This window comes from Aplidium turbinatum, chromosome 13 (assembly GCF_918807975.1).
Source record: "Aplidium turbinatum chromosome 13, kaAplTurb1.1, whole genome shotgun sequence".
Lineage (NCBI taxonomy): Eukaryota > Metazoa > Chordata > Ascidiacea > Aplousobranchia > Polyclinidae > Aplidium > Aplidium turbinatum.
The window spans coordinates 4,199,192-4,213,268 of record NC_137484.1 but is presented as its reverse complement, the minus strand read 5'-3'; the positions used below and the strand labels follow the sequence as shown (position 1 = coordinate 4,213,268).

Below are 14,077 nucleotides of genomic sequence, written 5' to 3'. Positions count from 1 at the left end.
GTTTTACATTTTAGGCCATCGTATTTGGCTGGTTTTATTAAACTTTTGTTACAATACTAATAGAGCGGGTTTGTCATGAAAATAGTCTGGCAACTCTGTACGGCAAAATTGTAGACACTTTAAAACAGGCGTGTGCAACTTTTATTACAAGAGGGCCAGATATAAATAACTGGGTGAAACCGCGGGCCGCACGTTTATTTAACATATGATTTCTAGTGGTTGCAGGCACAAAAAGTAGTTTTTGTTAACGCACTTTCAGGACTGCTCTCCAATCAACGGCACCTAGTGAATGGAATAATTCCCCGGCAACAACACTTCAGCAATCAGAAACTTCACTCTTCCAATCTCGGTAACCGGCCCTCTGTCAAGCGCCTCTACAAGTAGCCTATGCGAAACTACCAGGAATAACCTATCAAGCCTTTGTCAGTTCGAGGATAAAGATTCAAAACCAACCAACCAAGTTAAGATGTATAAATTTCTGAAGAAAACTGCTAGCCTATTCAAATTTATTGTCACACCGTCTTTAAACGAGTTCAGTGAGAAGTTTGCAGCTGGCTTCTTTTCCCAACGGCTTTTTTCCAAATAAGGAAGTGCTCGCAATTCGAAGTCCATTTTCCAAGTGTTCGTCTGTCAGAACCGATTGATAGGGAGATGCCATGACGCCCATTTTAGAAAAAAAAACTGTTCGCACAAATACGTTGAGCCAAAAAGAGCCATTTTTGAAGCCATGGATTTTTGCAAATGTGGAAAGTCATCTTAGTTGAGATGTTTTCGGTAGAAATCGCCAAGATTCATTTCTAAATACTTCGCTTTCAAATCCGTTTTTCTCTTGAAGATCAATAAGTTCAAGTTATATCAGCTAGTACTTTGTCAATGTCTGTGTTGAATGACGAAGAGAATATACCAAACAAATGTTCATGAGATTTGAAGTCCTTGAAACGAGCCAAAAATTCATACAACAATTTTTCAAGTTGGTCTGCTAAAACAGTTTTCTTCTCAGGATGCATTCCATAGTCTCTCAAAGTTGGAAAGTGAAAAAGATTTCCTCTCTGTACGTGAGCTTTTCAAAGTCGTACTTTGTTCATAATGCCTTTTATGTGACTATACATTTTTACGTTACAAATAATTAAACAGGCTACAATAGATTAGCGGTGGCCGGTAGGAGATTTCCAAAATCGTAAACAGAAGGTGCAAAATCTACAATAATCCGCTCCACAATAAATTGTTTACATGTACTAGACTAAACTAAATTATAAACACGTTTCGCGGGCCGGACACAATTCAAAATTGGCACATCTTCGCGGGCCGCATAGTTTTTCTTCGCGGGCCGCAGATGGCCCGCGGCCCGCGGCCCGCACGTTGCACACCCCTGCTTTAAAACATGACAAAATTCTGCCACAGCCACCAAAACCTCGAACCAATGAGTAGCTACGTTTTCTGTGACTTTAAAATCACGAAAAGCAGATGATAAAAAGCAAATTAAGTGATGGTTTCACCGTCAGCTGTGTGGTTTAGTGATTAGGGCTTGGTCTAGTAGCATACATTAGGAAATATAGTCGTTTCGGTGACCAGGGTTCGATTCCAACACCTATCATTGCTCTTTTTTCTTCCGAAAGGATTAGACAAAGTTCAAAGCAAAAATTATTTCTCTGGCTCAGTGCCAGAAGGGCTGTAATTGGACGGTAGCCTCTTGTAACATGTTCTGATTGGTTGGCGGCATCATTGCAGTTATCAGGCTCGGGTAGAATTTTTTCATGTCAAAGTGGCTTCCAAAATTTTATAGTAGCCTACAATAGCTGTTTCACGTTTGTCGGTTGTGGGAGGTAGCCTACACAACACATTCTGCAGAGAGCTCGCAAAAACTAATCATTTCAATCACTTCAAGGTTTTACTCACCCGTCCTGAAATGGTGGTCCGGTCACTCGGCAGGCAACAACTCAGCAAGTGCTTCAATTTACCAATGTAGGCTATGTCTGGTTTGCGTCACGCAAACAACTAAATTTAAAGAATTCTTTCTTCGAATGTTGTGTATAAATTTAGTTGTTTGCGTGACGCAAACCAGACATAGCCTACATTGGTAAATGGTATGTCAACCAGATATTTGTTGACAATAGGGCCGGGGAGCACTTAAACCCAAACTTCACAACCAAAAGTAGCCTAGCCTATTACGTGTAATTAAAGAACACATTGCCTCTTGTGAAACGTGCCCTGACAATGTCTCGATCGACCAATTTAAAATCCTCTCTCGAGGCAGATCTAAATTCAGACTAAGATCATGGAAGCCTTAAAAATCAATCGTAATAATCCGTCTCTCAACCGGCAGTTATTCGCCTGTGGCTCATCATTTCTTTTGTGTGTGTTCTAATTGTTTGTCACATGCCCAGGGCCCACAAGAGGGGGGGGACAACCGGTGCATTGCACCGGGGCCCGGTGAGTTCAGGGGGGCCCGACAAAATGTCTAAATTCACACGCTAGAAAGGTTGATTTCAACGATCTTGCATTAAATATTGTTATATTAGTTCCGTGTTTCGATTGGGCCCCCTTATGGGTATGCCCTTTTTTAAAACTACAGAATTGGCAATTTTTGAGTTCAGGGGGCCCGACAAGCAGATGCATGAACGGCGCATTAGCATCGGCAATAAAAATGCCGAAGCCACACGAGCGCTTGTAAGGACCACAAGATTACAAAAAAAACTAATTTTCTTAGACTAGCCTACACCAGACTAGGATGTTGATTCAATCTTACTATTGCTGGATGTTTTATTTGAGTTAGTTCCTACTTCGCCGGCGCTTAGACACGTGCCCAGCTGGGAGAATCTGTTATAGAAATATCACCCTATTTGCATTGATTTAACTCCAGTAGACGTCAAATTATTATAAGTATCTATTCTCCTTATTGCGCCTCGCTTTCCGTTATCTCATCCAGCTGATACAGCATCTGATGACACCGATTCTGACTAGTTCATCAAACCGACTTTGTGTTGCTCTCAGTGTCCCAATTGTGCCGAAATTATGTTAGCTCAGGCGCGGATCTATGGGGGGGCCCAAGGGGCCCGGGCCCCCCCCGAAATTTTGTGAGAAATTGTTGAATGGTTTGATATGCTTCTAAACAGCTGATATTAGTCCCACAGCGGACTTAACTTATCCCGGGGGGGGGGGGGGGGAATTATTTTTTGTTATTATTAAGGTTGAAATTATCCATAGATTATACATTTTAATAGCAACATTTGTTGGAGCTGGCTCAGCTGAAACCAACGCTGAGCCAAATGACGTCAGTTGAAACAATCTGAAACCTGAATGGTTTTATAGTTTTAGTCTTCATCATAATTTCAATCAATTACCGTAGGCTATATGTCTGCAAACATACAAATATCCAATTGGTCATGCTGGACACTGCATACAGGGCTTTAAACCAGATTTCAAGTTTACTTTGCATGCTTAGCAATTTTTATCCTAGCAAAATTTATTGATGAACATGTCTGTTTTAATGTCTATTTTATAGCATATGTCGTAGTATCATTGTTCACAGTGGCGTAGCCAAGGTGGGGCTTGGGGGCTACAACCCCCCTTTGGCACGCATGTGACGTCACGATATTGAGAATGATGCTTTCAGTCTCTATGTCTCTAAAGCCACGTTTGCCTAATTTTAAGCGAAACTGCGAGCGAGTGAGTTAGTAGCGAGTAAGTAAGCGAAACTGCAAAAGAGCGAGTTTTGCCAATACCAATTATTCAAACATCTCAGCCAGGAATTAGCAACAAGAAAACATAGAGACTTAGCGTTATTACCGAAAAAATGCCGAACAAAACATGATCTTATCCTTTTGCTATGCCACCGGACAGCACCATTTTACAGGAATATTTATACCCACATTTTTGTTGAAAATGCTCTCAGAATGCACCAAATTCAAAGTAATTTTTCAAAATTTTCTGGGGGGGGCAACCCAGACCCCCCGCCGCTGGGTGTCGCCTTTGGCGAACACGCCGTTGGGCTTCGCCCGTCAAAACTTCCCAAATTCCTGGCTACACCACTGATTTTTCATATCTGTTTTATCTTTTTCTTTCTTTTTGATCCATTTTCAAATTTTCTGGCCCCCCCCCAAAAAAATGGCAGGAGTGGCCTAGTGGTTAGCGCGTTGGGCTCGCAGTCGAAAGCCTGCGTGTTCGACTCCAGCCACCCGCACTTGCTGTTGTTTCTCTGGGCAAGAAACTTTACGATAATTGCCTCTACCCAGTAATCGATTTCGAGTAATGGGTAGTACCAAATTTAAGTCATGAATAGAGTAGACAACCGGAAACAGACATTGCCGTCGGCTGCAGCGTGGGTCAGGTGTACGTCGGAAGGCGTACACCGATGCATAGCGCTCAAGTCCGCTTTCCCGCAATGCAGGGTAAAGATAATAAAACAAACAAAACAAACAAAAAACTCCTATATCCGCGCCTGTGTTAGCTTATACGTAAATCAAGGCAATCTTCTCGCAGGAAGCTATTAATACGTTACCTGTACCTAGATGAGCAATTAACGTTATTTTATGATAATTAATTCAACGTCGCTAGATGTCGAATTAATGTAAAACAAACGTAAATTTCTTATTGGGCATTGTTGTTACGCTATATAACCCGCCGGGAAAATTAAATCGATTTGTGCTGACTTGAACATTGAATCAACCCAAAATTAAGTTACTTTCCCCCTCCCCGTGAGCTTTTTAACGTGAATTACCGTAACAGCGTGCGTAATCCATGGCGTATCGCGTTGCTCGCTTTATCGCCACTTATGGTATTATTACATCACAACGAATCAAACAATGCGTTCCTGATAGACTAGCCTACTCTAGTATATTTTTAGCTTCTCGTTTTACATGTTTTAGTAGGCTACAATACTTTTGTAATAAGTGTTCACAGCTTGCCTCGGCAACGTTTTTGCCGAAGTAAAAATATGCTAATTTCGAAGACTGAACCATTGCGAATTTGCGAACATACAGATTCAATAAAATCTGTTTGAAAACTCTCGCCCACCCAGAATTCCTCTCTTCTAAGAAAAAATCGACGCCTATGCCCGCGCAGATCCAAGAAAGTGCTGACAGACTTTTAGAAGCATATTCCCAGGATTCGGAAGACGGATTGAAAGATGAACTAGGCCTACCGTACCTCAGTTTTCAGAATTCGTAAAGCACATTGCTAGTGATAGTTCCTCTCCAGAACTCAACGGTTTCACTTTGATTAAAGAAAACAATATTGACACCACGTTGCCTAACATTGACAATTTGTTACGCATTTACCTATGTATGAAGGTAACTAATTGTAGCCTACTAGAGAGATTATTTTCAAAACTGAAGTTGATTAAAGACTATCTGCGAAAGAAGATGGGACAAGAGCAACTACACTATTTAACTCTTTTGAATATTGAAAATGACGTTCTGAAGTCACTAGACTCAGTTGAAATAATTACTAAATTTGCAGAGATCAAAATTCGCCGAAAAGACTTTTGAATGATATTGTTGAAGTTTTATACTTCTCCTTGCAAACAGAACATCAGACTTTTGTTATTTTTGTTGTAGAATGTAGATCAAATCTATAAAATATTCAATTACTTCCCAGTCATTATTTGTACATCAAATCAATCTGCTACAGGCCCTGCACTTGGTTAATCCGGCACTGTGCCCTAATGTTGCAGATACAACAATCGTTCAAGTTGCTTTGATTCGGTAGGTGAGACACCGGTAACTGTGTACTCCGACGATACTGATGTCCTTTGCTTGCTAGTGCATCATGCTATGCACCACGACTATCCTGATATCTTCTTGACAAACATTACAAGACAGAAGAACTACCAGCGAAGACAGTGTTACAGAGTTTGAGATATTATTGCGAAGGGAGATGTTAGTGTTTTGGAGCATTTGTTATTCGCTCATGCATTTACTGGCTGCAATACAACTTCAGCAGTTCATAAATTTGGCAAGATATCTATGATTGAGAAGTTGAAATCAAGCAGTTTGCGAAATGTTGCCGATGTTTTCTACGAAGACGACTGTAGTGTCTGTGTATTTACATAATCTGTATTGGAAACCCGTAACGTGCTAGTATTTAAATCAGTGATTCTCAACGTGGTCCACCTAGAATTTCTGTTGGTCCATAGAAAGTTCTCTAAATCCTTGATAAATGTTCTTCAAAATTGTATCATTTACTACAGTAAATTATGTAAGGACTGCATACAGGTGTAAGAAAATTATGTAGCATGTATGATTGTATGTCAGCGTGACGTAATAATCATGTTTAGCCTACTTCGTGATGTTTGATCGATTTTTCTGGAAGTGCTAGATGGGCTAAGCATAAGCTCAGCAGTTTTTGAACTTATTTTACTAGTTGACGAGTAGGCTATTGAACTGTTCAAGACATAAGTGAAGTGCCAGCAGGCCTAATCAATAAATGATAATATTGCTGTAATTGTTGTGGCTTGTCGGTGCACGAAGACCGCACCGATAGCTCAATTGGTTAGATCGTTACTTCTGGAACGAAGAAGCTTCAAAAGATCAAGCGGCGCTGGTTCGACTCTCGGGGTGTGCGTTTGAGCAACGCACGTTAAGGACTACTCTCCATTCAGTGGCATCTAATGGATGGAATAGTTCCCCGGCAACAAGATTTCAACCATCGGAAACTTCACTCTGTCAATCTCGGTGACCGGGCCTGTGTCAGTGATTCGAAGCCTCTACAAGTATGCGAAACTGCCAGGATTAAGCTCTGCAAGAAGCTTTCCCAGTCCGAGGATAAAGATTCAATCAATCTTCATGGTACAAAGTTTCTTTAGGTAGAGTAGAGCTATTCGCTGTTTCACTGAATGTTAATTAAATTATTTTATGAATGTCGCATGTTATATTTTTTCAGACGCTAAATTAAGTAGGGTACTGCATTCTGCAGTGTTTTTAAATTAAAAAAAAATTAGAAGCTCATGTTGCTAAAAAGGCAAGACTGAGACATTACCATTCTATTGAAGCAATATGTGCATGATGTATTGTTAGAATAAAATTTGAAGTTAAAATTATGTGTATTCAAGTAGTTGAGGTTGAGTGTGCAAATTAAAAGGGTTTGCTTATAAAATTAGTTAATTACGTATTATTTTATTAAGGACTAAGATTAAACACGCCCTTGAGTTTTCTGACCAATGTGCAATACAGTTTCGACTAGTGGTGTTCATGAGGCGTCAACATAGCAAAGCGGTTCATCGGATTTCTAAAAAAAATATGGTCCATGGGCCAAAAAAGGTTGAGAACTGATATAAATGACTCGTGTCTCGCTGTTTGACGTCTTTGTTCCGCCTCGCAAATACAAGTGCGTTAAATCTGAACTATCAAGTTGTGTAAAGCAGGCTAGGCAGACACAACAATTCTGGCGACGAGGATAGTAGAATAATAAGTTACTCAGAAAAGAATGGAGATACCTACGTTTGATTTGCAACCTTTTGACTGTGAAAGTCCTGGAGCAAGCACGCGATGGACCAGATGAAAACGAGCTTTTGAGTTGTAGGCTATGCTGAAGAAAAGAATGTCACGAATGCTTCTAGAAAGCAAGCTCTGCTGCTGCATTGTGCTGGAATGGCAGTGCAGGACATTCTTTTTACCTTTGAAGGGGAATTGACGAGCTATGAAGCTGCAGTTCAGGCACTAACTAATTATTTTGCGCCGTTAAACAATGTCCCGTATGAACGCCATGTATTTTGATCTTTATTTCAAAAGAGGAAGAAAGTGTAGAACAATTTATAACTCGATTAAAACAAAAAGCAGAAACGTGTAGTTTTGAAGGGTGTCCGACGTTTTTTCGTAAACAATTGTTCGTAAAATCAATTCTTCCTAAAGCATTTCTTCGTGCATGCAATTGACCGTAATACTAATTGTTCGTAAAACAGTTACAATTCTTTAAGAACAATTAATTAGGGTAGCGTATATGCTGGTGGGATGGCGCAGCGGGTAAGGCGCTCGCTTTCCAATCACGCAATCCTGGTTCGACTCCCGGCTTATGCTGATCGTTGACAAACACCGCTCACCTCTACCCAGGGTGTAATAAATTGGGTGGGCGTAATTGCTGAAGTAAAGGCGGCTGAGAGAAAGGAACTGGCCACCCTACTCTCGTTCGTGCCGATGGCTTAGTATAATGAGAACCTTATCTTCTCATCCCCCGATGCTTGGATTTATGTATGGGACTCACCTTTACCTATATGCTAAAGATGTGCTAAATGTGACGTGCTGTAGACGAGCAGACAGAGTGTAGAGCTCCTGATTCAGAATGGCAGCGAAGAAGGCAAGCCTAAACTTTTGTATGGTGGCCAGCTTTATTACAAAGATTATTGTGCACTTAACGCACAAGGGCAAAAAACTACTTATTAGAAATTTGAACATTTTCAATAGAAATGTCCTGCACGAGTAACAACAGGGGCGTCGAAACAATTTTGACTAGGGGGGGGGGGAGACAGGATTATGAAAAAGGGCACTTTTGTTGCTGAAAAGCCAATTTTTTTAAAACTTTTAAGATAAGATATAGCGATAATGCTCATCTATCAGCTCACTATCGAGTAATGATACAAGTGTCCGGTATACAAAGAAGGACATCATGCTATGTTATAATGATGTAACCTACTGTGTTGCTGAATTTGTGCTGTGAATATTATTTTGAGCATTTGATAGAAAGCTTTTGATTAACGATTTCAAAAATCTTTTCATTGTCGAATATCTCGAAAACTAAGCGCATTTTCGGAATCAGGGGCCTTGAAATACTTAAAAATGACTCTCACCTTTATTTGTGCCAAAATTGTTTTGTTGACCTGTGTTATAATTAGGCTAAAAGCGAATAGTAGAAATTGTTATATTGCAAAATGTGCAGTACCGGTAGCTGAGATGACTTTAAAAGGGCACCATTGCCCCCCTGTCCCCCATGATGCCCCTCCTGCCCTCCGCTTCCGGCGCCCCTGAGTAACAACTGAAAAATTGTTCACAAACAATTGACCTATCACCTGTTTACGAACAATTCACTATACGAAGAATTGATGCATGTGAAGAAATAATTTACGAAGAATTATTGTTTTACGAAGAATTAATTTTACGAACAACTGTTTACGAACAATTCACCTATAACCGTTTTGAAGACATGGATGATCAAATTCGTGATCAAGTTGTGGAAAAATGTAGATCGGATGCGTTACAACGGCGACTCTTAGAAAAAGAAAGTGACTGAACCTAAAAACGTTAAGAGAATTGGCCTTGGCATTCGAAGTGTCAGAAATTCAATCCAGATCATACGGTCAGGAAGTCAACAAAATCTCGATGTTTAAATCAGATAAGAAAAGCTATCAATCTCGATTCCGATGTTACTGATGCGGAAGGGAAGGTCACAAAAGCAGCGACAGGAATTGTCCAGCGCAAGGAAAAGAATGTAGAAAATGCAATAAAATGGGTCACTTTGCAAGCTGCTGCAGAACAAAATCTGTTGGAACCAGCCACGTGGAAAAGAACCCGACGAATGGAAGCAACAGGACGAACCGGAAAAATAACATTAGACAAGTAAAACGAAATACCTATGGTGAGTTGGATTATATCTTTAATGTAGCCTAGTTACAATACTGGAAAAGTTTCGGTAAATGTTGGTGGAATCAATATTTCAATGATTATCGACTCGGGAGCTACATGCAATGTAATTGATTGTGCACTGTGGGAAGATTTGAAAAAACAGCGCATTAAGTGCAAAAGCCATCTTTCTGATAAAACAATCTACGCTTATGGAAGTGATGCACTTTTAAAAATAGCAGGAATTTTCACTGCAGACGTTGAAACAAGAAAAAAAGCACTGAAAAATGTCGAATTTGTAGTGATCGAAGGAAAAGGGCAACCGCTGCTAGGATTGAAAACAGCCACAGAGTTACAAATAATTAAATTTGATTCTGAACTAAATACTGTAACTAAAAGTCCTTCGTTTTTGAATAAATATCAGTCATGTTTCGATGGTGTGGGGAAATTAAAAGACTTTCAACTAACAATACCTGTTGATAAAAATGTAAAGCCTGTGTGTCAACCTGTAAGACGAATTCCATTTAACCTTCGTGACAAGTTGACAGAAAAATTGAAGCAGTTAGAAGACCTCGACATCATCGAAAAAGTTGAAGAATCGTCAACTTGGGTTTCACCTGCAATGATCGTGCCCAAGCAAAATGGAGACATTCGTTTGTGTGTCGATATGCGTCAAGCTAACAAAGCTGTCATTAAAGAACGTCACCCGATGCCTACCATTGAAGAAGTCCTTCATGACATGAACCAAGCAAAGTATTCACTAAACTGGATGTCAAATGGGCGTATCACCAAATAGAATTACAACCTAGTTCTAGAAATATTACTACATTTGCGACTCATGAAGGATTATATCGATACAAGAGACTGATGTTTGGAGTTAGTTGTGCTCCGGAGATGTACCAACGAGTAATGCAACAAACGCTACAAGGCTGTGCAGGAGTCAAGAATATCCTTGATGATATTATCGTGTACGGGTCGACTCAAGAAGAGCATGACCGAAGACTCGAGAAGGTATAGGCTACTTGAAAGAATTCGAGACAGTGGGTTCAGGCTGAACAAAGAAAAGTGCGAATTCAACAAAGCCAAACATGTATTTATGGGACATGTGCTGTCGTCTAAAGGAATTGACCCGGAAGAGGCGAAAGTTGAAGCTGGTTAAGCAAGCAAGAGCACCTGAAAATGCTGCTGAAGTAAAAAGTTTTTTAGGACTGATGAATTATTATGCTAGATTTATAAATGATTTAGCCACGGTGTCGGAACCGCTTCGTATGTTTACTCATAAAAGTGTTGATTTTCATTGGGGTAAAGCTCAACAGCAATCTTTTGAAAAGTTAAAATCTTTATTGTGCAATTGTGTAACTTTGGGTTACTATGACAAACATGCTAAACTCAAGTAATTGCTGATGCTAGTCCTTATGGTTTAGCTGGAGTGCTGGTGTAAAACCAAAATGGAAAAAATTATGTCATTAGTTGTGCTAGCCGTACTGTCACGATTTCTTTCTATCTCTTACCAGGAAAAAGACTTGGAAAGATTCAATGACGTAGTTTAATGGGTCAACCGAAAAGAAGTCAATTAAATGTCGAATAATTCTACTAGCGAAATGATAATCTGACTTCTTGAAGAACTTTAACGAACGGCTTCTCAAATAACTCTAATTTCTGCATCAACTACCAATCTACAACTCATAGCACAACTCTCATAACCAACTCATAATAAACACCATAATAATAATCTCAGAATACAAACTACACCACTATTTATAGTTGGCTGTTCAGTCCAGTAACTTCGAGAAGGTTACATCATAAAGAACCATCGTTCGGTCACGTAGCATTTAAATGTCAACAAGCAGAAGCTTATAGAAGTCTAAAGAATGTCACGTTCGCAAGAAGATTCTTACATAATAACGATTTCGCAATCGGACATTTACTGATAAACAACCTTATGACGTCATGACAAACGACGCTCAGAAATCATGAAAAACAACAGAACCTTCTAGATTTGCATGCTTACAGATGATTCTAGAAATACGTTACATAATACAAATTTCTCAATCAGAGGTTACTTCAGGTCATAACCGATAATAACACAACGCACCAGAATTCCATAATGAAAATAGCACATTCGTTGAAGATACAAAGCAAGCCATCGCGAGGCATTTGCACCTTGATTGTGACACGTACTTTGACCGAAATTGAACGTAAATATTCGCAAACTGAAAAAGAAGCTTTAGCTATTGTGTGGGCATGCGAAAGATTTCATGTTTACTTGTATGGGAGCAGTTTTGATTTATTGACCGATCATAAACCGTTAAAATTCATTTTCACTCCCCAGGCGTGGCTTCTTTTGCTACAATTTTTCACATACTCATGCGTGTCATCAACGTGTTTGCACAGCACTTTTGAAGAAAATAAGCGAGATAAGCAATCAGCAATGTTTTGCCTCCCTGGAATATACTTCCCTTCATACTGATAAGGCATTAATCTTAAAATCCAGCGTTCGGTATATATTTTCGTGCACGAGGCAGTTAATGCCTGGAATCAAGTGCGACAATAAAAGAGGAAGAATATTTATCCACCAAAAACAAAGGAAAAGCAGACAAACTAGATAACATAATAATAAATAAATAATAACAAATAAATCACATTCTTATAACTTTTCTCCAGAGTGTTTCTCCATCGAATGACGATTCAAATTGCTAACACACGGAGTCACTTTTCGTATAGGCCTACATCACATTTATATGGCTTTTCAGTTTTCCCAGTGTGAATTCGCCTATGTCGATTCAGGTGACTGACCTGTGCAAACGATTTCTCACACACGTCACATTTATATGGCTTTTCACCAGTGTGAATCATCTTATGCATATATAAACTACTATATCGTGGAAATGATTTTTCACATAAATCACACTTGTATGGCTTTTCACCAGTGTGAATTCGCATATGACCTTTCAGGTTGCTGATCTGTACAAACGATTTCTTACACACGTCACATTTATATGGCTTTTCACCAGTGTGAACTCGCATATGACCTTTCAGGGTACCGACGAGTGCAAACGATCTCTCACACACGTCACATTTATATGGCTTTTCACCAGTGTGAATTCGCATATGACCTTTCAGGTGACCGACCAGTGTAAACGATTTCTTACACACGTTACATTTATATGGCTTTTCACCAGTGTGAGTCCGCATATGACGTTTCAGGTCACCAACTCGTGCAAACGATTTCTCACACAAGTCACATTTATATGTCTTTTCACCAGTGTGAATCATCTTATGCTTATATAAACTACTAGGTTGTGAAAATGACTTTTCACATAAATCACATTTATATGGCTTTTCACCCGTGTGAATTCGTTTATGATCTTTCAGGCTACCGGCCTGTGTAAACGATTTCCCACACAAGTCACACTTATATGGCTTTTCACCAGTGTGAATCATCTTATGCATATATAAACTACTATGTCGTGGAAATGATTTTTCACATAAATCACACTTGTATGGCTTTTCACCAGTGTGAATTCGCATATGACATTTCAGGTCACCAACTCGTGCAAACAACTTCTCACACAAGTCACATTTATATGGCTTTTCACCAGTGTGAATTCGCATATGACTTTTCACGTGACTGACCAGTGTAAACGATTTCTTACACACGTCACATTTATATGGCTTTTCACCAGTGTGAATTCGCATATGACATTTCAGGTGAAATACTTGTGCAAACGATTTCTCACACACGTCACATTTATATGGCTTTTCACCAGTGTGAATTCGCATATGACCTTTCAGGTGACCGACCAGTGTAAACGATTTCTTACACACGTCACATTTATACGGCAAATCACCAGTGTGAATCATCTTATGCAGATATAAACTACTACGTTGTGGAAATGATTTTTCACATAAATCACACTTGTATGGCTTTTCACCAGTGTGACGTCTCCCATGAATTTTCAATTTCGCTACTTGTTCTTGGTTATTGATTCCATATGGTTCACAATCTTCAGGTACTTCAAGCTTTACTGGAATTGCTTCATTTTGATTCATGTTAAAAGGTGAAGTGAGCAATTGACTGAATTAGTAATGCATTAGTTAACCAAACAAAATCAGTTGTTACAAATATGCAATATATTACAGAGTAAACGTATAACCTGAAACACATTAGCCGCAAAAATTAAGGCAATAAACTGAGAAAAGTTTAATAATGGTTAAGAGTAGGAACACTCATATTCAAAAACAACACAGCTTAATAGACGGTACAAATTTAAACAATGCGAATATAATAGCACCAGCTACATCAAAAACCAAACTAACCCAATTCTAAAAGAAAACCGCAGAACTGCCAACTCTACAGTGTAAAAAACTAATTTGCAAACAGAAACTGTCAAAATAGTGTTTCGAATCTGAAAATCCCTTTACGAGCTGAGTTTACAGTGGCATTTTGCTGTCATAGCCCTGTAGAATTTGATCTAAAAATGGGTGAACCTAGAAAACATTCTTATAAAGGCGTATGATATAACCTA

The 14,077-nt window shown here is 39.3% G+C and overlaps 1 protein-coding gene across 1 annotated transcript; it reads right to left on the bottom strand.

Annotated features, from left to right (window-relative positions):
- Positions 1 to 11,088: 11,088 nt before the first annotated feature.
- Positions 11,089 to 13,656, bottom strand: LOC145781834 (uncharacterized). The gene has a single exon (XM_082593515.1). The coding sequence runs from the start codon at positions 13,599 to 13,601 to the stop codon at positions 12,258 to 12,260; it is 1,344 nt and encodes a 447-aa protein (XP_082449641.1). The 5' UTR covers positions 13,602 to 13,656; the 3' UTR covers positions 11,089 to 12,257.
- Between the last annotated feature and the right edge of the window lie 421 nt (positions 13,657 to 14,077).